The sequence below is a fragment of the Oryza glaberrima genome, chromosome 12 (genome assembly GCF_000147395.1).
Source record: "Oryza glaberrima chromosome 12, OglaRS2, whole genome shotgun sequence".
Classification (NCBI taxonomy): domain Eukaryota; kingdom Viridiplantae; phylum Streptophyta; class Magnoliopsida; order Poales; family Poaceae; genus Oryza; species Oryza glaberrima.
Window position 1 is genome coordinate 4,097,531 of NC_068337.1, and position 25,901 is coordinate 4,123,431.

General features: G+C 39.0%; 2 protein-coding genes across 6 annotated transcripts; one reads left to right on the forward strand and one right to left on the reverse strand.

The window, feature by feature from the left end:
* Nucleotides 1-4,643: 4,643 nt before the first annotated feature.
* On the reverse strand, nucleotides 4,644-6,656 carry LOC127758196 (amino acid permease 3-like). The gene is made up of 3 exons (XM_052283815.1): nucleotides 5,935-6,656; nucleotides 5,689-5,831; nucleotides 4,644-5,593 (listed from the first exon to the last, which is right to left on the reverse strand). The coding sequence occupies exons 1-3, from the start codon at nucleotides 6,581-6,583 to the stop codon at nucleotides 4,958-4,960; spliced, it is 1,428 nt and encodes a 475-aa protein (XP_052139775.1). The 5' UTR covers nucleotides 6,584-6,656; the 3' UTR covers nucleotides 4,644-4,957.
* A 16,145-nt stretch (nucleotides 6,657-22,801) lies between these two features.
* Nucleotides 22,802-25,863, forward strand: LOC127756696 (pentatricopeptide repeat-containing protein At2g33760). Of its 5 annotated transcripts, none has more exons than XM_052282064.1 (3): nucleotides 22,802-24,748; nucleotides 25,131-25,352; nucleotides 25,453-25,863. In XM_052282064.1, exon 1 carries the CDS (start codon nucleotides 22,802-22,804, stop codon nucleotides 24,554-24,556), a length of 1,755 nt encoding a protein of 584 aa, XP_052138024.1. In that variant the 3' UTR covers nucleotides 24,557-24,748; nucleotides 25,131-25,352; nucleotides 25,453-25,863. The 5 variants fall into 5 exon arrangements, with proteins under 5 accessions (XP_052138024.1, XP_052138025.1, XP_052138026.1 ...); XM_052282065.1 differs by having other exon boundaries at nucleotides 25,134-25,352; XM_052282066.1 differs by having other exon boundaries at nucleotides 25,138-25,352.
* The last annotated feature ends 38 nt before the right edge of the window (nucleotides 25,864-25,901 follow it).

Genomic DNA, 25,901 nt, shown 5'->3' on the forward strand with positions numbered 1-25,901 from the left:
ATTGGCAAGGTGATTATATTACTCCCTCAACCCCAAAATATATACAAACATTTTTAGAGTTGGACACCAGCACTTAAAAAAGTAGGTGAAGAATGATTGAAAAAAATATTGTGATTGTTGGTCACTATAATAAAAACCTCTGTACAAACACTTTTGTAATAGCGATATCCAAATTTAGATATATGATGCCAAAAGTTATTATATTTCAGTACGGAGATAGTATTACGTATTGGAACACATGTAGCTCGTGGGATTAATACACTATAATTGTTAATTATTTTTTTGCACCGAATTAACAAGACCTTGCAGTTTCCACCCGAACTGCCCTAGCACCCGTTTTATCGGATTGTATATATATGGATCGTCATCGTGGGGATTAGGACGGCCATGACGGCGGCCAGAAAGATCACCTTTCTAATTTACGCGCTCGATCGACAATTAATTTAGCTAGTAGCTAGTAGGCACGAGTGTAAATTAATTAATTATCTAATAGAAAGAAAGGCACAAGTGTAAATTACAGTCGTGTGTGCTGTGATTACAGTCGTGTGTGCTGTTGCACACGCATGTAGCGCGCTTTACTTTGATGGAATCAGTGAGTAAAATATGTGCGCTTTTTTAGCTTTTAATGATTGGTTAATGAATTTAATTACTACCTCTTTTCCACAAGGTTTGCATCTTTTTTTGTGCTTTATTTTTGTTTCCACATATTATGGGGCTAGCTAGTGACCTATTTTGGGCTTTCTTACTAAAGAATATATGCGACTTATCGATCTAGTCGACAGCTGCAAGTTTTTTATATACTCTATCTGTGAAGGAGCTTGATCACTGAATTGAAGATGTAGAATTTTTTTTTTTTTTTGAGAAACTGAAGATGTAGATCACTACTGCATCTGCAGTGACGTACTGTTCCAATATCAACTGCAAACTAATCAATCGATCGATGTCTATCCTAAGTTCCACGCAACTTACAAAAAGCTACCTAGCCGCATTTATGTAATTGCGTTGTTAACTGAAAGCAAAATGATTGACCTTTCAACATTCTTAGGAAGTGAAAAAACAGCCGATCAAAACCAAATAGGAATATCTAATTAATTAATGCCCATTGCTGCCTTTTATTTGTACAAAAATGTGATTTCGATTCATTTTAGACATTGAACCCCATACACACATTTTTATGAAAGTTTTTTTTCTCGGGATCGACTACATTTTAGGATTCCTATAATTAATGCAGGAGGAATTCTTCATGTTAACGCTCCTCTCTGACTTACACTTATTAGAGTAGAAAAATTATTTACGATATTGAGTTATATACATTGACTAGTCAATTCACTCAAAAGATTAAGATTATACTGAAAAAACATACATAATCCACTAGTGTCTTTAGTTCTAGACGTCAGTTTCCGAAGGTGAATTCTAAACACTCGAGTGGATGTCTACTTGTTAAGTGCATGTCAACTAAATGATCATGAAAAAATTTAAAAAATTTTACAAGATAGATTGATATATAATATATCACTACACAAACATGCAACTCAAAATTCAACTTTTATAAGTTGTAACAAAAAGAACAAATTTAACTGTGAATATACGTATACTAATCAGAATTTGATTTGTTATTTTTGTTATAAATTGTAGAAGTCGAATTTGAACTTGCATATTTGTGGGGTAATATATTACATATAAATCTATCTTGTCAAATTTTTTGAATTTTTTTCATATCCATTTAGTTGACATGCAATAAATGAGTGGATGTCCACCTAAGTGATTAAAAGTGTTTCCGTTCAGTTTGAACATTTTTCCATATCAATGTACAAACAGGTTGCACAACTTTTAATCAACTAAACTCCACAAAGAATTCTACATACGGCACGACCGCACGAGGTCAATACGATGAAAAATAAAGTCCACACTTTATATCCCATTCATATACGCTAACTCTCATTTCAGTAAGGTTGTTGAGAACTTTAAGAGTTGGACAGTGTGCATGCATTGCTGTGCTAGCTATGTGTTCTTACAACTTTTCAATGAGCTGAACAAACTTAGTTAGATGAGATGTACAGTATCTATCTACGGCCATATGCAAATCAATACCTAACGTAGTACTCCCTCCTTCCCTAAATGTTTCACACCGTTGATTTTTTTAAACATGTTTGACCGTTCGTTTTATTCAAAAACTTTTATGATATGTGTAAAACTATATGTATACATAAAAGTATATTTAACAATAAATCAAATGATAGAAAAAAAATTAACAATTACTTAAATTTTTGAATAAGACGAACGGTCAAACATTTTTAAAAAAGTCAACGGCGTCAAACATTTTAGGATGAAGGTAGTATAAAGTTTTTTTTTTGGAAAATAAGTAATCGGCAACCACATGTAGTACGTACACCGGCATCTTAAAAAGTGCAAACTTATCTGGAGATAAATAGCGTTCAAAACAGCTGCATGCCAAGAATATATTTGTATATCGATTCGTCGATTAAGTGAAGCAGAGACAATAATACTCTCTCCATTTTAAAATGTTTGACACCGTTAACTTTTTAGCACATGTTTAACCGTTTGTCTTATTAAAAAAATTTGTGAAATATATAAAACTATATATGTACATGAAAGTATATTTAACAATGAATCAAATGATATGAAAAGAATAAATAATTACTTAAATTTTTTGAATAAGACGAATGGTCAAACACGTACTAAAAAGTCAACGGTGTCAAGTATTTTGAAACGGGGAGTATAAATATAATCCTGGAATTAAAAGAGATGGTTTAGAACTTTGCTGCTGGACCGTAGTGTATATGTACGCCCTGTCGCTTGTCATCGAAAAGGTGAGACTGATTGCTGGGAATCGAATCGTCAAAAGGTGACGGCAACTTGTCCGGTCTTGAGCTATATCATTGAGGAGACGATAATTAATCAGATGGAGCTAGCCAAGAACAAATTCGATGGTGTGATCCGTTTTCAACACACTTTAAAGTCAAAAAGTTATGGAGGACCATGCACTAATATATGGCCCTAGCAAGTTTGTACAAGTTTTCCTACCAAGAGGCACATCACAAGGATTTTTAGGTGCATGGCACCGATTTTTATTGACCCGTCGTCGCTAAACCCTAGTACATGTTATGTTTTGAAGACGATGTCAATATTTGGGAATGATTAGGTAGTAGTATTAAGTAGCAAGTTGTTTAATAGGGCCGGGTCACCTAGCTAGCTAGTGGCGAAGTTACCATGTTGCTAGTGTGGAGTAGTACAACATATTAAAGCGGGAGATGGCGATCTTATCGCTTGCCCAACTTAGTATGTACTACAAGCTGATAAAGAGATCCACCATCATATACATATCATATCCGACCTTGCAACTGGCAACTGGAACGATGGCGATAGCAATTACTAGAGTTCACCGCGTCTAGGTACACTCAATACATATGATTTAACTTGAGAACCGTATGTAATATTCCTATTATAAATAAATGGTTATCTGCAGATACTAGCTATGATAAAAGGTTTGCATATGATTTCCATTGACTACCTATGATTAAGCGTTTACACATGATTTTCTAGTAGTGTACAACCATAGTGATTTAGGGACTCAACCCTACCTAGTAGTATCGGGCTATATACTGTTGCTCTTGTCGGCACACTAAATTTGACCATTAACCATGTATGAGCATCACTGAGCTGCAAAGATCGTCGTACTTTTTGCGTTGTTCGACAACAAGAGTCAACTCCCGTTACCCTCTTCTGTTTGTTGTCGTCAATGCACAAGCTAGCTAGCTAAGACCCTATTTAGATGGGACTAAAACTTTTAACTCTCTATCATATCGAATGTTTGAAAATTAATTGTAAATATTAAACATAGACTATTAATAAAACTCATCCATAATCTTGGACTAATTCGCGAGACGAATCTATTGAGCCTAATTAATTCATGATTAGTCTATGTGATACTACAGTAAACATTCTCTAATTACAGATTAATTAGGCTTAAAAAAATTGTCTCGTAAATTAGCTTTTATTTATGTAATTAGTTTTGTAAGCAGTTTATATTTAATACTCTAAATTAGTATCTAAATACATAGACTAAAGTTAAGTCCATGGATCCAAACACCACCTAATACTGCTACTCCAGCTTATAAGTCGGGCAGTCAATAACTTGCCTCCAACAATATTGGCAAGGATTGGCATTTAGCTTATGTTTAACCTTTCTCTTATATTAGGCTCAAAGGCAAGGATTGGCATGTCAATTTTTTAAAAAACACTATAAAGGAACTTAGTTTTATAACCCTGAACCTTTTTTTAGAAAACTAACCCTGAACTTTTAACTCAGGGTTAAGTATCCAAACCAGAAGTTCATACTTATATCCAAATTTTAATCATAGATTTTATTTCGGGATCACAATTCCTCCTGAGATCGAAATTTTTGTTAATCCTCAGTCGATACTATGAACTCTTTGGGTTGTCATTGACATCTTTTTTCTGCATCCGTGATTGTGGATCTAATGGTAAAAAAAAGTGACTGAAATTTGCCAATTCTCAATCACCTGACACATAATCGTCAATCACTCCCTTTTTATCTTTCAAAAATAAGAATTTGAATGTAACATAGCACACCATAGCAACCATAAACGAACACTCAAATATTGCTTTAGTAACCAGTAAATTCTAAAATTCATTTTTTGGCTCCGGCTCAATTATAATACGCCAACCTCCATACAATCTGGGTTCAATTTTTTTCCCCTCTACATGAAGGAGCAAAATATTTTACCCCTCTGTACCTGTTTGAGCGCTACAAAATGCTCAGTAGTTACATCCCAGTATTTTACCCCTCCAAGGATTCTACTGCTCCCTTGTACAGTTGTACACACTTTTTACTGTACGTCCATAGACTGTAAAAAAAGAAAATTACTGTCCGCTTTTTACCAGTGGATGCTCTGCTCAAAGCAGCAAGAGAGAATCATCCGCTGAACGGTCTGTACACCTTGAGAGCGTCGATGACGTCAGCAATGGAGCCCGCGGCGGCGGCGATGGAGACGACGAGGCAGCACGCGCTGAGCGTCTTGAGTGAGACCCACCTCGCGCTGCCGCGTGGCACGCCGCGCTGCGCGATGTACATCTCGACGGGGAAGTAGACGGTGAGCGGCCAGAAGGAGACAGCGCCGAGGAGGCCCACGACGTTGCCGAAGAAGGGGAGGAGCATGGCGACGACGGTGGTGAGGCAGACGAACGCCGAGCGCCACGTCAGGCGGAAGAGGCTGAGCGCGAAGGGCCCCACGCGGAGCTCCTTGGCGATGAACGCGCTGTCCGGCCACCGGCGGGAGGCCCAGCGCTCGACGAAGGCGAAGATTGGCTGGACGAACACCTGGTAGGCGCCGACGAGGTGCACGACGATGGCGACGTTGGCGACGTCGAGCAGCCAGAAGGGCTCGTAGAACCCGAAGCCGGTGAGGAGGTTGTCGGGCGCCGCGTCGCCGAACGCGGCGTAGCCCATGCACCCGCACAGCATGTAGAACACCGTCGTCGTCGCCACGCTCAGCCTCGTCGCGCTCTTCATCACCTTCGCCTCCGACGGCGGCGGCGCCTTGATCGTGTCCTGAACAACAAAACAAAACAGAGCAAGCAGCGATCGATGAGCAAAACTTGTTCGTTCAGAGAGACAAAAAACAGAGCAAATTGAGTCTCACTCACTTGGATCTCGATGAGGATGTTGGAGAAGGAGTATGCGAAGGCGATGTCGCCGAATGCCTGCAGGCTGCGCCACACCTTCTGCGTCGAGCTGACGCCGACGCCGATGCTGATGCCGGTGAGGCTGCCCTGGATCCCGCCATTGGCTGCAAATTCACAGCTCATCACGGTTAGCATATGCATCTCGAGCAGCAAAGACAAGAACTAGATTATCTGCATGTGCGAGAAGGATTAAATTAATGGACGTACAGATAGTCTGGACGACGCCGAGGGAGAGGCCGATGCCGGAGTAGGTGAAGGACATGACGGCGGCGACGATGGACAGCCACCAAATCTGGTCGAAGTCAGGGATCTGCGAGAAGACGATCTGCACGACGCCGAAGAGGATCATGTAAGGGTTGCTGGAGCTGCGGCACGGGTCACCATGGCCGTTGTGGTGGAAGCAGCCGGCCCTCCTGATGGCGCGCATGCTGATGGACGACGCGATGGTGTAGCCGATGGCGACGCCGACGAGGTTGGCGTACTGGATGACGCCGCAGAAGGTGACCTTGGCGCCGCCGAGGTTGGCGCGCACGGCGTCCATGTAGGTGTAGTTGCGCTTGCCGGTGGCCGGGTCGCCGGTGCGGTAGCACTCGGCGAGGAGGGTGGAGGTGTAGTAGATGACGAAGGCGAAGAGGAGCATCACGGCGGGGCCGGCCACCCAGCCCAGCTGCGCGATCGCCCACGCCAGCGACAGCACGCCGGAGCCGATGACGGCGGTGATGATGTGCGCGCTCGCCGTCCAGAACGTGCCCGTCCGCCGCGCCCGCCCGTCGTCGTCCAGCCACGCCGCCTCCCCGGCGTTCCCGGCCTCCACCGACACCTCCATCGGCTTCACCACCTTCTGCCCCGACGCCATGTCAAACACCTCGCAGCTACTGCGAATGGATCGAGGTGTTGGAGGATTTGAGGAAGTGTGAGCTCGAGTGTTTGTGGAAATGGCGGGAGAGTGAGGGGGAATATATAGGCGGAGATGGAGGAGTCTGAGTTGCCGCGTTTTTTTTTTTTTTCGTTTCTGTCACTTGCTGCAGTACAGCACGACAGCACAAGTGTCCTTTTGGCGCGTGAGAGGATGGATGGATGGATGCACGAGAAATGTGTGGTTTTTTGTCTTGTGTGGTTAGGATAGGAGACACAATGTTAGCTACTTCATCCGTTTCACAATGTAAATTATTCTAGCATTTCCCATATTTATATTCATGCTAATGAATCTAGATATATATAGATATATGAATGTGGGAAATGATAAAATAACTTACATCGTAAAACGGAGGAAGTAGTTAGTACTGGTATTTTGTTTCACTTTAAGGCTTGGTTTGGGAGGCCTAATTCCCGGCCTATCATTCTACAATGGATTAATTACCAGTAAACTACATGATGTACCGGTGTAAAGAAAATGGCCTTTTCTCCGGTACCTACTCAAGGATCATAAAATCACATCAAGACTGAGAGGATGAAGAAGATTTTAGAGATGTTTGAAAGTGATAATGGATGAAACTGAGTTTATCACAATTATTAAATGGCACAAACGAAAAATTAAATGTTAGAAAGTTGTTTTGGAAAATGTTTTCTTACTAGTGAAGTGTAAGAAATGCTTAGGAGATTTTCCTTTTTTTTAAAACAGAGAAGCATAGTTTGGAAGTTTGGGAAGTGTGCCTATAATCATAAAAGAGAAGGCCTATGCTTAAGTGAGATAGCACTGATGTGGTTTTAAGTTGGCACTTTATATGTATAGATTATGCTTTCGGTATATAGCCACGCTTCTTACAAAACTCACAACACTATGAATGAACTGATTCATCAAGTATAAATGCCACTAAGTTTTGCTAACCACAGCTTCGCATCCATGGATATCACACATTTAATTTCCACCTATTTCTGTAGCTTTAATGATCAACCTGACAAAATGGAAGTAAATTCACGTGGATAATGTGCCAAAAGAATAAACAGAGTGACAGAACAACACAGCACAAGTCTTATTCTAGGACAAACAATGTCTGTACAAGGTACGACTTGTATGTTTCGATTTCACCCACAATCAATGTCACGTGCTAAGAGTTTTTTAAAAAAGGTCAGGTGCTATCACATACTCTCCCTGTCCAAAAATAAATCAACTTCTGAATTTAAACTTTATTTCAAAATAAATCAACTTCTACCTTCTCATCGAAAAATTTTATTTCTTAAATACCCCTTACCTATATATCCACCAATACCAATTTACTATTAATAAGGTGTATTCTGGTACTTTATCTTCTTTAATTTTGCATTGGAAAGTTAGGAGTTGCCTCTTTAGGGGACGGAGGGAGTATGTTCTCGCTTAAAAGTGGTTAAAAACTAAAGTAAAAAACTTGCTTGCTCGTCTAGCTTTCTCATGTTGTCATGGAGCTGAGACAAGCCGAGTCAAGCAACGGTTTTATACTCATCTCATAACAAGCCGATTATGACTTTGTAGTCATCTGGTTCATTTATTATTATGTGTCCTAATTTAATATATGGATTTAGATCTACAATAATATATAATAGAGCAGTATATCAGTCAAAAGGAAAATGAAGTACATATTTGTAAAATAAAATTAACCCTAAAAGTCTACGATAAAATAGACACAAGAGTGTTTATAAGTTATACCAGCTACTACCTTTGTTCACAAATATAAGACTTTCTAAAGACTGTCGGTAGTATTACCTATGCAGTAATATATAGTCACTGACGTATGAACCCGGTCCACATGTAAGTGGTTGCTTCTACACAAAGTACTGCAAATAATCCATGTCCGATCATCTGCCCACAAATATATATAAAATTTTGTAGCTTAGAGTATTACTTTTCACTCAAACCACCTCTCAAAAGTTCTTGTATTTGTTGTTGCATTTGGGCATAATCTTTCATAATTAAGTAAACTTCTAAGGGCATCAAAGTAATTTTAAATTAAACTTAATTTATGCTAAAACTCCAATTAAAGAAAGCCTTATATTTATATTTATGGATGGAGAAAGTAAATAAAAGCTGCATATATATATCTTGCGGCTGGCCCATACATATGCGTTAATTATTTCATTAATAATTCAAAAGCTGGAGACAAACAAAGTTCTCTAGCTTTTGATTTGAGAATCTATAAGCAGTAATAAGCACAGTTTTCTGTTTTCGAAAGTGCCAAAGCGAATATTAATTAGATGACAAGATTCGTTTATGATAAGAACCTTCAATTCCATAAATCCCATTTATATAAGACGTCTCATTCATTATCCATCAAGTAAATTATTTTGGCACGTTTAGTTTTATCCTTAGTTGGTGCGTGGGGCGAAAAAAGAAACCTTAAGATAATATCGCTTTTATCTTTTTCTTTACAGTCCACTTGAGTTTAGAGCATCTATACATAGATGGTAATATGGCAGGGTTAATTATAAGTAGCATCGTGCATTCGTGCTCCAAAGTAATTTGGATGCGTTATTCACGTGACTTCAATTCTACATGGCAGTTATAAGAGAAAATCTCTTATATGCCACTAGAATTTGACCAGTTTCTTTATATGCCACTTAAAATTAGCTTCCCTTATATGTCACTAGTTCAAGTTTTTTCACCCTTTTATGCCACTCCCACCACTATAGTGTTAGTTGACTGTTAGTGAAAGGTTAGTTTTTTCGTAAATGACCAATATGCCCTCTCAACTAAAAAATGTGTAAACTTCAAAAAATCATAACTAATTTATTTTAAATCCTTTTTGAGTGAATAAAATTTTGTTAGAACCAGTGAAAAATGCTCTTTATATTAAAAATATTGTTGGAAACTGCATGTTTCATGCTTACATTGAAAATTTATTTGTAATGGTAATGGCTATAATTGCATGTGATGCAAAAAAAAAATCAATTTTCATATATTGTATCCAGTAGCTATATTAGTACTAAAATACCTATTATTGGTTGTATACTAATTCTTAAGGGCAAATGCGCCTTTTTACAATGAAGTTAACGGTCAACTGACGGTGGACTGACGGCAATGGCATAAAAGGGAGGAGAAACTTGAACCAGTGGCGTAAAAGGGAGAAGCCAATTTGAAGTGACATATAAGGGAGCTGGTTAATTTAGAGTGGCATATAAGGGATTCTCTCCACTTATAATAATTTTTTTACGAGGACCAGAAAGTGAACAAAACTAAGTGAGGAGTGAAAGTGATTGGTACAGTCAGGAAATAAAATAGAGATGATTGTGATCAGTTAAGATAAAAAGTAAATGAAGAATAGATGTTTTATTCTTTTGGATAACAGTTTGGCTTGGGTACCCGACCAAAGAAGAAAAATCGGACACCTATGATATAATTGAGATTTTTTATAATATACTTAGGTTCAAACGTGTATTTTTTTTTCTTGAAACATGTTTTAATGGTTTGAACCAAATTTTTAGGAGCCTAAGAAAAAAAAAACTTAAGTTAGCACAACTATATGTTTCAACGTAAGTTATTGTTGTGTTTTATAAAAAAACTGAAATTTATAATGACTGATCTTCTCTTGCATCGTGTATAGCTTGATGTTTGGTCAACTAAAATAATTGAACGCCCATTTTCTCCGTATGGTTTGTACATTCCTTCAGGTTTTTCTTTTACAAATTTTTGAACGATATTTTGAAACGGTGGAGCAGCAATCATCGGTGCGGGCCCGGCACGCGCAGAAGTGAGAGGGTCCACCGTACGTCTGCCTGCCGCGTGGGCCCTAATGTCCCGTCCACCGGTTAGTTTCGCGTCACGTTGTCTTCCTCCGCGACGCGACGACGACTGCGAAACGCCGCGTAATCCTGTACGCACTCCCCCGTGACACAATTCGTCGTTTGCTTTGGTATCATTATTTTCTGAGAAAATTTTTTATATCTCACTGAAGTTTGGTATGTTTCCTTATACGTTATTTTAAATTTTCCCTGATTGTTTTTATTTAAAGTTTATCCACATTAAACTATATACATTCATAATAGGTGCATAGCACACATAATCACTTAGGCCATTTATAGTGCAACAAGCTGTCATTCGGCTAGAGCGGTCCACGTTGGCGAGTAGCCCAAATTCACCGCCACGTTACAGCATGGGCCTACAAAACTCAAGCGCGTGTAACCAAAGTTGGTCACCCGTTCTTCGACGCAATCGAGACTAGCGTGGGGAAACGAGGTCGTGGCGCATTGTCGAGACGTGGGCTTTGCCGTGCCATTCCTCCAGGTGGAAGAGGAGAACGACGCCGACGGTGGAGGTAGGGAGAGTGGCGCCGGCCGGCGGTTGGGTGCGGAGGTGGATGGCGAGGTCAGAGGCAGGGAGGTAACGGCAAAGGGAGAGGTCGGAGGTGGCCGCCACCACGAGCTGTCGGTCGGGGGAAGGGGAAGCTGCGCCCGCGGTGGTGGGGAAGGGGAGGAGAGGTGTTGGCCACCGCCAGATCCGCTCCGTCACTGAGGCCGCCGCCGGCGCCGACGCTTCGCCCTGGGCCAGATCCGCGCCGAAGAGGGAGCCTCGTCACCACCCTTGCTCGAGCCCATGCCGCTGAGCTCGTCAGCCCGCGGGCGCCGGAGGGGAGAGGCGGCCGTAGAAGCCGGCGGGGAGAGGACCGCGCCATAAGATCTGCCCCGCCGAGCTCCCGGGAGGCCGCGTCGACGCCGGAGGGGAGACGACACTGCTAGCCGCCGATCGGAGGAGGAACAAGAGGAGAGGTGGAGCCCACTCGTCGCCGGCGCTGCTTGGGCTGCGCGCCTACCGCTCCGCGGAAGAAGAAGAAAAGGGAAAGAGATTACTGATGCAGAAGTAAAAGTGAAGGAGAGATGTGGTGGGACCCACCGCTACATGTAACTTGCATTGTGGAGCATGTGGCTAGTATCGCTCTTCATCTATGTGACATTTGGTGGCGCATTGTAAATGGCCTTAGGCTGCGTTTGGCTTTTCTAGTTCTCATCTTCTCCTTCCTCGTTTTCCATACGCACGCTTCCCAAACCGCTAAACGGTGTGTTTTCTGCAAAAAATTTCTATAGGAAAGTTGCTTTAAAAAATCATATTAACCCATTTTAAAAGTTTTTTTAGCTAATACTTAATTAATTGTACACTAATCCATCGCTCTGTTGTCCGTACGGGAGGGTAAGGGTTCCCAACCATTACCTAAGAACACAGCCTTAACCATGTTTATTACTGGATCAATTTGAGGAAAAATATTTGTCTAGAAAAACAAATATAGCGAAGTGAGGGTGTGTTTAGTTCACACCAAAATTGAAAGTTTTGTTGAAATTGGAACGATGTGATAGAAAAGTTGGAAGTTTGTGTGTGCAGGAAAGTTTTGATATGATGGAAAAGTTGGAAGTGTGAAGAAAAACTTTGGAACTAAACACGGCGTGAGCGTAGCTCAACTGGTCACGTTTTCCTGTGATGAAATTAGTCCATCCAGATTCGTTTTAGACTTAACATGGGTTCTTGCATTTACGGCTAATTATTCTTTCAATAATATGTGACTACTCGTCGACAGCGAGACAACCATGGTGATTTCGTTAATCTCAAGATATGCTGATCAATCTTTCAAAGATGCTCATAGTTCGAAGGTGCTAATAGGGGTCAGGTATGTATGGATACAAGAAGGTGCTAATAAATATTTTTTATAGAAACAAGAAGTCAAGTTGTGTTTTGGATCCAGAACGACTTTCTTTATAAGTACGGAGGGAGTACATAAACAGCATATTTATATTTGCTTCATGGATAAAAGGCGCAGTTACAAAATACTAAATTAGTTTGACTACATGTCAAAGAAGAACTTAAAACGGAACATATTACTATACATATGTACGCAACCATGGAAATCGACATCGTCCATATCTGGTCAGTATCTCTTACGAGATGTCGACTGCTTGACCATGCATATAGAAAGTTGCATGAAAACAGACCAAACTAATGAGAAAAACAGTATAATACGATTAATTACGTTAATTATTATATGTACAAAACATGCCATACGCAACCGAGTATCATATATAAAGTGTGAATTTAAGATATATATAAGTCACCATGCTTGTGTTGATGCCACCAACACGATAAGATCTCCTAAAGCCTTGTTGTGTTAACAGGAGTCATCAACCATCTTAAACTTGAGAAGCTCCTGATCAAGATGGCTTTAGAAATTAAAACCGGATAGCAGTCAATTAAGATAAATTGGGTACGTAAACACCCGTGTCGTGGGTGAAACAGAAGATTTTCAGAATAAAACTACGAAGAGGATTCATGCTCTCGTGGCGAGGACGGACGACTCACAGCGCAAACCGATAAAGATGGATGAACTAGGCTAAAAACTATAGGGAAAAAGGTGAATGTGATATTGAAAGAATGATTCAATTAACTAATTATGTTGATTATAGATTGTGTAGTGTTCAATTGAATCAATCATAGCTCTTATAAAGAGATTGGTCTTGCCTCCACAGAGTTTTCCACGTCCTACTAAATTTAGAGATCAACTAGAACTCAGAAAACGTCGAACCCAAGTAAGAAAACACAAGAAACATCGTAATTGGACTCAGCCGGACTGACCGTATGCCACCGGTTGGACCGGCTTGTGAGGAAGGCTCTAATCTTTTTTCAAATTTAGCCGAAACTTGCTATACTTTTTTTTTCTAGATGTTAAATTTAGGTGTCAATAACTTGCACGAAACTTTCTATCTGTTTGGTGGATCCGTGGAAGTTGGCTAGCTTGTACGTTCGAATTTCCAATGAATATATCCATTTCATATATAGTGGCCATATAAATGGATGGATGGAATCTATGATGACCAGATAGTTAGATAACGTCTATCAATTATATAGGAATATAATGCACACGGGTGCACGTTCAACTAGGGTGACCGTGTTCTTAATTGAGGTGTTCAATCGTGCACTCTCCCCGTTTCCAGAACGTAAAATGTTTTTTTATTCTAAGTTAATTTTTTGTTAAGTTTAACCATGCTTATAGCAGCATATAGAAAAACGTATTAACATTATAGCATCAAAGTAATTTTATTGAATCCATAGTTCAACATATTTTTATACGGTTTTGCTATATTTGTGTCGCCACAAAATCTCGTCGATTACAGTCGATTTTTCAGCCCTTTGATTTGCTTTTAGATTGGCGCTGGATATTATGATTTGTGTATGTGTTGTTTGCGATCCGCGCCCGACTACCTGCAAGGCTGCAATCTATCATCAATGTATTACTGATCGAGAGCAAACACAAAGTAACGTGTTCAACTGATCAATGTATTATTGCCAAAGGTCCTATCATTAACGTGTTCAACTGAGCAAACAGGCAACTTTATTGCTGTAATTATATATTTATACAAATTTACACGGCAGTTACATCCTACTTACATACCACTTACATATGTAATTTTGGACTTACATATGTAATTTTAGGGCTTACATATGTAATTTTGGAACTTATATTGTAAATACACTAAAATTGCATATGTAATTTAGTGACTTACAATGTAAATACATGCTGACTATATTTTAGTAAAAAATATGGCGTCATAAATATAGTTACTCCCTTTTTATATTATATTAATTTGTTAAATTAGTTCTGAAAATGTTACTATATTTTACTATAAACTTATATAAACTAAATTTGGCTTAATTACAAAATCAAAACATCTTACATTCTGAGATCACAGGAATACAAAGTAACAAAATATACTCCCTAGGAAAAAGAATAAAAGATAAGTGCCCACTATCTTTACAAACGCATCTTTGGTCCATTATTGGTATGTTCATATCCACTCGATAGAGATAATGTAGCGAAATACTCCCTCGTATCTAAATATTTGACGCCGTTGACTTTTTTAAACATATTTGACCGTTCGTCTTATTCAAAAACTTTTATGAATATTATTTAAAAATTTGAGTAGTAATAGTATATTTAACAATGAATTAAATGATATAAAAAAATTAATTACTTAAATTTTATAAATAAGACGAACGGTCAAACATGTTTAAAAAAGTCAACGGCGTCAATATTTAGATACGAGGGAGTAACTAATTAAGATCGATTGCATGCACGTATATGCAAGCAAGCATATATCGTATGGTAGATAGATCAAGTTCAAGAGACTTGAAGCAGGTCCAACAAAGCTGCGCCCCAAGTAGGTGACGACGACGAGATATGGAAACAAATGGTTTAGAACTAATTCGCTGTTGAATCGTAGTTCGCTCGTGCAGTCGCTTTTCGTGGAAATCTGCAGCGATATGATGATAGATGGAGTAGATCGAATTTTGGTCAAAAAGGTTCATCACAACTTGCACCGCATGAAGAACAGCAGCACTGTCTCGATCTAGATAAACTAATTTAATTTAACTACTGGTACTAAATCACTATGTTTAGTTTAAATTAAGTTACTTTTCCTTCATCTTTGGTAAGGCAGCCTGCGAATTCAGCAGCGTCGAACCTACGTAGATGCATGAACCAATGCTCCAAGTCGTCCGTCCGTGTGTGAACGAATGACTGCATGGCTAGTTCCTTATCTTCCGTACCTAATCAAAGAACAATTTAACCCATCTTTATAGAAAGTTCATCATACAAATGGTTAGTTAATGTAAGTCGCACGATTAGGCTCTTCTTTAGTTCTAAACTTTTTCTTCAAATTTCCAACTTTTCAATCACATCAAAACTTTCCTACACACACAAACTTCTAACTTTTCCGTCACATCGTTCCAATTTTAACGTGAACTAAACACACCCTAGATATAGGCTACAAAGTTTTATTGATGACGTGTTTTGGCTAGAAAGTCATTTCAATCAGACTCGTACGGTCATGGCAAAAACCACTTCTTTACTAGCCAAAATTATCTAATTTAAACCAATTATATAAAAACATACTAATATTTCTAACACAAAACAAACATATTATCAATATATATTCAGTATTAGATTTAAGATATTTGCTCCGGTCCAGCAAAAAGTGCTTCGAGGTACGGTACCTCACGGTACTAAATCGTTTTCGATCGTTGGATCTAGCTGGACAGGACGGGCATTGTTAGTTTTAACGATCGGAAACGATTTGGTACCATGAGGTATCGGTATCTCGAGGTACTTTTGGTTCGACCGGAGCAAATTTCTAGATTTAATTATACTAATTTGATATTGATAGTGTTGCTAATTTTTATTATAAATTTAGTTAAATTTAAAAAATTGATTGAAAAAAATCAAACAACTTATAATATAAAATGGTGGGAGCACCACACATTGACTTCGTCTAAGAAAGAAAAAACAGTTAATGTGTAAAATATACAGGCAGTTGACATGGCACAATAATCTTGTCGGTAAGAAATACGCTCATTTCTAGAAAACTGATTGGCTAAAATAAGGGCCTGTTTAGCACAGCTCCGTCTCCAGTTCCACCTCTTTCGGAGCTATAGCCTAACCAAACAGTTTTAGCTCCACTTAAAATGGGAGCGGAACTGGGTAGAACGCTCTCACAAAATGAAACTAGAGAGGTGGAGTTGGGTCTAGGCAACTTCACAAGTCCACTCTAGACTTAACTCTTGGAGCTAAATTTAGAAATTGGAGCTCTACTAAATAAGCCCCTAATTATTTTGATTTTGTACACAAAAATTAAGTGTACTATAAACGTTGATATAACGTCCTTAAAATTTAAGTCACAAAGTTACTTATTTTCTCCGAAATAAAAATATGGTACTCCCTCCGGGTTGATAATACTTGTCGTTTTGGACAAGGACACGGTCTCCAAAAAATAACTTTGACTATTATTTTTCATTATAATATGTATAAATTTGTTAATAAATATATGATCTTATTAAAGTACTTTTTATGATTAATCTATACATGTAGTCACCATATTTGAAAGATAAATATTTTAAAAATGATTCATAATCAAAGATTTTAAAGTTTGATTTCACCCTTATCCAAAACGACAAGTATTATCAGCCCGGAGGGAGTAACATAATATAAGATATGTCACATTCATCGTAAAATATGATGATATGATATAAAATGTCACATTCTAATACTACTACTCCCTCTTTCTAAAAATCTGAGACATATTTCATTCTTTGGTTTCTCCAAAAATCTGAGTCATATTTGTAGCCACTCTGTGTTAAATTAAATTGGTAATCGGAAACCAAGAAACCATTCTAGCAACAATTGGTTGCATGTTCATTGGTTTTGCTACATAGTAAGTGAGTTAATTGCTTCTCTGTTTTGATGAAAAACTAATAGATATTAGATTTTTGGAAGGAGGGAGTACGATAGAGATTGTACGCAGGAAATATATCGATAACATTCGAGAGCGATGAGAGTAGAGTAATACAGGATTATATTATTATAGAGATATAAGATGCAATAATTGTCCACGGACGAAGTGATGATGCGGTAGAGCGACGATAATGACGTGGTGGGGCATGCGAGTCTCACACGGACCGATCGGAATTCTGGGTCAAACCGAGTCGCCTTTTTGCAAGTCAAACGCGTCCACATCAGCCAGCGCGTGGTGCAGTGTACCGTACGGTGGCAGTTACTGCCATTGTCTACCAGCTTGACGTCATTGCTCTCAGCCGGTTTGCAACTTCTTTTTTCCCTTTTCAGTGTACAAGAAAACCCCCTAGGTATATAGTAGTACTCTATTTTGTTGACAAACGACACGCTAAAAAAAATTCAGACGGTAGAAAATGAACACATTTCTGAAAATCACTATAGATTATATTCATAGTGAAAATATCATCGTACCATCAAATCTGTTTTCTTTATATCCGCATCTCAGGGACTCGAGACGATCAGATCTACACCCTAGGATCCCACGGCGCTGGATCTGGCCATCACCTTGCCCAGCGTTGCCCCATAATCATCGTTGCCCGTGATCATCGTCATCGTGGGCAGCGCCCTCCGCTTGCACGTGTGGATGCCATTGGCAAGGAGCGTCGCCCGCGTGTGGGAGGAGAGGCTGAGGAGATGATAGGATGAGACATGGGAGGAGGAGAGGTAGAGGATAAGAGACAAGTGAAGGACGGTGACTATTACTCCATCCATTTTAGGTTATAAGACGTTTTAACTTTGATCAAAATCAAACTGTTTTAAATTTGACCAAGTTTGTAGAAAATAATAATAATATTTTCAACTCAGCACAAATTTGTTATGAAAACATATTCAATTATTGATTTGATGAAACTAATTTGGTATTATAAATATTACTATATTTGTGCACAAACTTAGTTAAATTTGAAGTAGTTTGACTTTAACCAAAGTCAAAACGTCTCAACCTGAAACGGATAGAGTATTTTATAGTGCATGACATTATTTTCTATGGTGGCTGAATAAGAAAATCGTTTGAGAAAATCTATTTTTACAAGTGGTACTCTTAGACTATACACCATGAAAATAGTGTTATTCTTACAAACGGTTTTGTTAAGATGATCGCTTGTAAAAATAGATTTTTTACAAATGGTTACTAACCATGAATCTCCAATTGTATTTTCATTTCTTATTTTGTCTGTCAGGAAGAAAAATACGGTAACGTCAGGAAAATCATTTTCTTAAGATAGTTTAAGCTAGCTACTCCGGATCACTATGAATCATGGTTGATTTAACTATTGGATCCTCCAACTGTTAAAATACACAAAGTATAGTAGGGCCGATCCATCGGTTCAGTTTTGGCATGGTTGCGCTGGAGCGAATTAATCCAATCCAGTGATATTATCTAGAAAAAAAAAATCCAATCCAGAGATAACTTTTTGTGGGTACACTTCATTATTATTGCCACGTCACAAGGTTCTTTATCAAAACACGGGAATCACTTCACTAATTATTTTCAACATGGTGACATTACTTAAGCCGGCCAGATCATATCATGACCATTAATTTTGATTGTTCGATTCTACCTTTGCGTTTTTGCAGTAATTAAGATTAAATTGCAACGTCCTTCTCCCTCCACTCATAAAAGATTGTAGTTTTAGTCTAAATATTTATTAAAAAAATACATTTTAGAGTGGGGCGTACTACTTGTTTAATACTACTTCATCAGGTTCTTTCTTGCTTTTAGTCGTTCGATAATATTCTTTCCTCGTTCTTTACTTTAGTTTTACAAACCAAGGGAGTATGGTTAGTAAGCCATATGTAAATAAACATAACACGTGCATCAGAGTAAAAGGAAAATCTAGAAGTAAACCCATGCCTAATTATAGCTAATTAAGGTGATTGCTCAACTAATTAAAGAATTAGCACACCCACTCCATGCTTATGGACATATATGGTTGTCCATTGGCTGCATCTATTCTAGCTTCCCTTTTCCCCTGCCTTATCTTACACAGTTAACATCCAATACTACCACATGTTAATGCCTAAGATTATTCATGCTTATATGCTTTATATATTCTTTATGATCTTTAAAACCCTTTTACTGTTCAGAAGACGCCATTTATTTAAGGATTACTCGTGTATCACATTGCCAATACATATGTGGGGACATATATATATGTGCATAAAGTGATTAAAGGCACTAGATCAATCAAACTCTGGCTGATTAAGCTAACTAGGTTGACCAGTTGACCCATCCGATGACCTGGCTTGACTTCTAGGTTAGGGTTGACATTTTTTCCCTTTTTAATTCTTTTTTTCTAGTGGCAGATCCAGCTTTTTCGTGGACACTGTCTCATTTTTTTAGACACCCACAGACTTAACCATGTTACTATGTAATTAATACGCATTTGTGTGCCTCGTCTACGTGTGCTCAACTGAAAACTCACATCATGGATATAGGTAATACTCCCACCGGTCATAAATACTCCGTATTTGACTTTAAGGACATATTTTATTTTATTTTATTGAAACTTTGTTAATAAAATCTAAGAGTACGATAATACTCAAGGCAAATCAATGTGTACTACTTTTGCTTTTAAACAAGGGCATTCGAGAGATTGCTCTTTTTTTTCAACAAGCATTTGAGATATTAACTGTAGTTAATGTTTTAAAATTTTAACCAAATCTTATTCTAAATGTCAACTGTTTATGAGTGGGAGTATAAATAAAATATAAGTTCAATAAACATGAGCACTAAAATTTAGAACATCGGAGTTGCAGCTATCGTAAAAAAGCCAAGCTGAGCTGAGGTATCGGCTTTCTTCGCCCGCCGTTCATCGTCGCTCGCCGGAGCATATATGCATCATAATGCATTCCTATATACTCCGTATATATGCTTCATCATCTTTAAATCTTTTTCGGCCTCTTCATGAAGACGACAGTTATCTAAGAAGTGAACTCCCCACAAAAAAAAAATCTAAGAATTGAACAAACTCGTGCATCACATTTCCAATAATACATATGTGGGGACATATATATGCACGAAATGATTAAAGACACTCATCAAACTATGGCTAAGCTGGTCGGTCGATCCAGCCTACCACTTGCACCAGCTAAGCTGGCTAGGTTGACCACAGTTGACTTGATTTTACCTCTTTTCTTTTTCATTTCTTTTGTCCTGTAGCTGGTTTTTTCAAAGATCGATCGTGTCTCATAATTTTAGACACCAACTTAACCATGCATGCCATTGGGTATTTACACACATGTACAGTATACGCATGTTCTACTGGAAATTTGTTAGGCACACAACACACATGGATATGTGTACAGCTGTTTTCTGGTCATAAATATTAAGCATGTACTTGGACAATATTTGATCAAAATTTTAAAACTTTAATAGTTAATTTTAGGGAAAGTCCACTTTTAACCTTTAAAGTATTTTCTTAAAGACCATTGTTCACCCTAAACTACGAAACTGATTACTATTCACCCCCCCAACTTTAACAACCAGGCACATAACACTGCAAACCATAATTTATAGCAATAATAATGGTATTTTTATAACATGAGCTTCAAACTTAAGTTTTATGGTTGTAGAACTAATTAAGGGAAATTTACTCACTATGTTTTTTATCTGCTGTAATTGAACTAATGTCATATAATAAAAATGGAAGGGGGTACATCAACCAAATATGCATAATAAGAATATAAACTAGGAAAACCACTTATTTTCAAACAAAACCAGAAAAAAAAACTATCCCAAGATTTTTTTCTGTCCAATTTCAAAAGTCGAGGGTGAAAAATAATTGGTTTTATAGTTCAGAGTGAAAATTGGACTTTGGCCCAAGTTCAAGGGCTAAAAATTGACTTTACCCTTAACTTTATTAGAAGTTTATAAAATCTAAAATATTTTATGATATTATGATGATACTTTTCAGAATAATTCTGTTGTTACTATTGTTCTCTATTTTTGAACAAAGCATTTTAGGAGTTATTGATGGTCAAAATTTGATCAAACCTTGTGTTAAGTATCAACATTTGGCCCAAAGCCACTAGCCCATCAACATTTGCGATCCAACAAAGCACTTGTTTTTCTTAATGTCGATTTACTGCTTTCTTGATTACTTTGCCAGTTTTTCTTCTGAATGCAGGAGTTCGCTTGCAAAATATCAGAAGCATGGCATAATTCGGTTGCTACTTCAATTCTTTCGTGATCATGCATTGCTTTTGATGTAGTTAATGATACACAGAGATATCCATCGAGGGAGATTGTAATTTCTACACGCTGCAAGACACTGTTCAGTGTTCATATGCATCTGTTCACCATGCAAGTTCAGAGGAGCTAATGTGCAACTGCAAGGCAATCCAAGAGCTCCAAATGTTTGTATCCAGACGAGTTAGATCTTTTACATACCTAAGGGTTTATGTTTTGTTCGACTGGTTTATCACTGCATTTCTTCTGTTCATCTGTTAGATTTGCCGATGTGTCCCGACCTGATCGACTGTAATATCGAAACTGATTTTCTGTCATGTCAACTTCTTGTCGTTTGTCATGTGAACTGCATATTTGGGATCCTCCGAGCTATTAAATAGCCCTCCAGAATCTTGCTATTTAGGAGTATTAAACGTAGATTACCGACAAAACCGATTCCATAACCCCTAGGCTATTTTGCGAGACGAATCTAATGATGTATATTAATCCATGATTAGCGGCTGATTACTGTAGCATCACTGTAGCAAACCATGGATTAATATACCTCGTTAGATTCGTCTCGCAAAATAGGGGTTATGGAATGTGTTTTGTCAGTAATCTACGTTTAATACTCCTAAATAGCAAGATTTCGGGGGGCTATTTAATATGATTATGCATCATTTATCTAGCTTAGACACTTGATTTAACTTGTAATACACTAATGCTTAGGTTGTATTCTTTAGTTGGAGTTGGGAGCTCTCCCTCCAAACACGCAAAATAGAGCGGTCCATTAGCGTGTGATTAATTAAGTTTTAGCTATTTTTTTTAAAATGAATCAATATGATTTTTTAAAATAACTTTTGTATAGAAATTTTGTGAAAAAAATATCATTTAACAGTTTAAGAAGCATGCGTACGAAAAACGAAAAAGGTAAGTTGGTAAAGCTAAAAAAAACTGACTTAATATGGTGTGAATCATGAGTACTTAGGGTGTTCTTTCCGGGCTCCGGCAGATGGTTTTAAGCTAATAAGCTACATGTAAAACAATAAACATTATTAACATATGATTAATCAAGTATTAATCATTAAAAGAAAAAATATTTTATTTTTAAAGTATATTCTATATAGAAAGTTTTCAAACAAGACATTTCGTTTAACGATTTAAAAAATGTGCTTTGTAGCTAAGCTCAATTACCTTTTTAGAACGAGGAGTATAGCACCAATGCTGTATTATCCTTATGTTTATTGAAAGAATCGTTGTATATATAGTATTTGTATAGCATATAAACCTTTATTTTGTTTGTTTAGTGGGCCGATTACTAACCGGCCCACTAATAGAGGTCACGCAGGGTTGAACTTTATCAGATTTTTGATATATTCAATGTGTTTTGCCCTCAATTTCAGGTTCAAACTGTACAGATTTTAGGCTGTGTTTAGATCCAAAGTTTGGATCTAAACTTCAGCCTTTTTTCATCACATTAACCTGTCATACACACGCAATTTTTCTGTCACATCATTTCTAATTTTAACTAAAATCCAAACTTTACGCTGCTCTAGTTTTTCATAAATTTATAGCTCAAGGTGGGAGTCCTCCATTTTGAATTTATAGAATGGATCCTCCTCCTCCACGGCGCCGCCACTCGCCGGAGTTCGATTCCCTCCTCGTCGCCGGCCCGCGCCTCGGCCCGCTCAAGCAGGCCCACGCGCGCCTCGTCGTCGCCGGCCACGGCGGCTCGCTCCCGCTCGTCACCAAGCTCGCCACCCTCGCCGTGGCCGCCGGCGCCGCGCCCTACGCGCACCTCCTCGCGGCGTCCCACCCCGCCTGCGACTCCTTCCTCCTCTCCTCCCTCGCCCGCGCCGCCGCGCATCGCGGCCTCCCCGGCGAGGCCATCGCTTTCTACGGGCGCCTCCTCGCCGCCGCACTCCCTTTCTCCAGCTTCGCCTTCACGGCCGCCGCCAAGGCCTGCGCCGACCTCTCCGCGCTCCGCACTGGCATGGCCGTGCACGCGCACTCCGTCCTTCTCGGGTTCGGCTCCGACCGGTTCGTGCAGACGGCGCTGGTCGTGCTCTACTCCAAGTGCGGCCAGCTACCCGTTGCACGCAAGCTGTTCGACGCAATTCGTGACAGGAGCGTGGTCGCTTGGAATGCCATGATTTCTGGGTATGAGCAGAATGGGCTTGCTGAGCGTGCGATTGAGGTGTACAGGGAGATGCAGGTGGCTCAGGTGGTTCCTGATTCGGCAACGTTTGTCACTACGCTCTCTGCTTGTGCGCAGGCTGGTGCTCTGGATTTGGGACGTGAAGTGGAAAGGCATATCGTCTCTGACCAGATGGACGTGTCTGTGTTTCTTGGCAGTGCTCTTGTGAACATGTATGCCAGGTGCGGTCTTGTGAGCAAGGCTCGCGATTGGTTTGACAGGCTCCAAGAGAGGAATGTGGTCACATGGACTTCAATGGTCGCAGGGTATGGAATGCATGGCCATGGTTGTGAGGCGATCAAGCTGTTCCACTTGATGAAACTCGAGGGGCCAACACCCAATGATGTCACTTTTGTGGCTGTCTTAGCTGCGTGTGCGCATGCTGGGTTAGTTAATGAGGGTCGCAGTGCTTTTGATTCCATGAAGAGGGTCTATGGACTTGTCCCTCGTGCCGAGCACTACTGTTCTATGGTTGATATGTATGGAAGAGCTGGACTTCTTGATGACGCAATGCAGTTTATACGTGATTCCATACCAGGAGAACCAGGACCTGAAGTTTGGACAGCGATGCTTGGAGCGTGCAAGATGCACAAGAATTTCAATCTTGGGGTGGAGGTGGCTGAGCGATTGATTGCTCTTGAGCCTGAGAATCCATCCCATCGAGTGCTGCTTTCGAATATATATGCTCTTTCTGGTAAAATGAATCACGTCGAGAAGGTGAGGAATGTCATGATCAAGAGAAGATTGAAGAAGCAAATCGGATACAGCTTGATTGAGCTAGGAGGTACTTCACATTTGTTCCGCATGGGCGAGAAGTCTCATCAGCAAACGAGAGAAATTTACCAGTACTTGGAGGAACTGATTCATAGGATTAGTGATGCTGGCTATGTACCTGAAACTGACTCAGTGCTGCATGAGTTGGAAGAAGAGGAGAGGGAGGTTGCACTGAGATATCACAGTGAAAAATTGGCAGTAGCATATGGCCTCATGATGAGCAGTGGGAGCACCACTCCAATCAGGGTAATAAAAAACCTGCGGATATGTGGTGATTGCCATCTCGCAATCAAATTCATGTCATCAGTGGAGAGCAGAGAGATAATTGTCAGGGACAAGCACCGCTTTCACCATTTTAAAGATGGCAAGTGTTCCTGTTTGGAATATTGGTAACTCTCCCTGGCTGTTCTTAGGTGCAATTCCCAGGTACTAAATTGACATAATAGTTTCTCAGGATTGAATCACTTCACGTAAAAAGTCTACTTTGCTTTTGCCAAACAAGTTGCCTATCATTGTGTACACTACCCAACCAGGACCTTTATCATCAGCGTCATCTTGTCAATATTTTATCACCCATGGCACAAGGTAACTTCTTCTGGGTTGTCTAATTCAATAAGTAGAGTAATTTTTCCTGATTGATGGGTTCTGTTGCTTCTCTGTTTGGTTATTTGTGGGCTCTGGCTTGTTGGTAAGTGTGTTGGATTTGGAGAACTCATTTTCTCTTAATATGCTAACCCAAGTTTTCAGCTTAGTTACATTACATTTATCTTTCCCCAAAAAAAAAACAAGACACATGTTTGTATACGATTAACCATTTATTTATTTTTATTTTTTCACTGGCATTTCGATTGAATTCAGCATAGTTCCTAACGATGATCTTAATTGTTGTCAGTTCCCTATTTCTACGTTTTGCTAGCAAGTTTGTATCAAGCTCCATCATTGTTCTAATTTTGCTTTATTTTATAAGAAGCCAGAATCCTGGAATCATGAAAATGGCTGTAGGAAGGAAAAGATGTCACTCTGACAAAAATGTGCTGCAACTGCCGTTACTCAAGTGTTCGAAGTTGCAGGTCAGATTCTAGGATATGTGTGGCTGTGGGCTTGGATACAGTGCTACACTGCAATAAAATTCTTGCCGATGAGGATGAGAGTTAACCGGATAATACAGAAGCATGGTGATAATTACAAGGTATAAGAAAATATTCGAACTGCATGAAGTAGCATCATAGATTGACAAGTTAAATTCTGATTCTGAACATGCAAACTAGTAAGAAATATCATATTCGCAGGTTCAGACTAAGTTGAACAGCATGCAAAAGCTCTGGAAGAGATACATGTTGGTGACGAGAATATTGTAGCATCATACAGACATCTGGAATTCAATTTTACAATTTACTTTACTCCTAACCTCACACTAATGAGGAAGAAATCGCTGACAAGAAATATGTAAGCTAATGGCAAGTGTATAAAAATGGACTTGTGGACTTGTTGGCTGTTGGAGAGGATGGATTGCTAGCAGTCACCTTCAATTTGGAACAAAATTAGGAACACACAAAAAAAGTCAAAGTTCTTCTGTATTTTTATCTAGGGATCTAACTATGGATTCAGCAAATTTAATTGTTATTACTCACATCTGATAACAGTGAAAAGCTTATGTGTGGTTTTAGGTTCCAATGCCCCATGATCAATTCTTTTATTTGTTCATGCAAATATTATTACAAGGGTATTTTCACTATCT

Excerpts from the sequence above, each read along its gene's own strand:
- LOC127758196 (XM_052283815.1), bottom strand. The coding sequence starts at position 6,583 with ATGGCGTCGGGGCAGAAGGTGGTGAAGCCGATGGAGGTGTCGGTGGAG. Across the intron at positions 5,832-5,934 it reads CGGCGTCGTCCAGACTATCT|CCAATGGCGGGATCCAGGGC; the intron begins GTACGTCCATTA and ends GTGAATTTGCAG. Across the intron at positions 5,594-5,688 it reads ACATCCTCATCGAGATCCAA|GACACGATCAAGGCGCCGCC; the intron begins GTGAGTGAGACT and ends TTTGTTGTTCAG.
- LOC127756696 (XM_052282063.1), top strand. The coding sequence starts at position 22,802 with ATGGATCCTCCTCCTCCACGGCGCCGCCACTCGCCGGAGTTCGATTCC.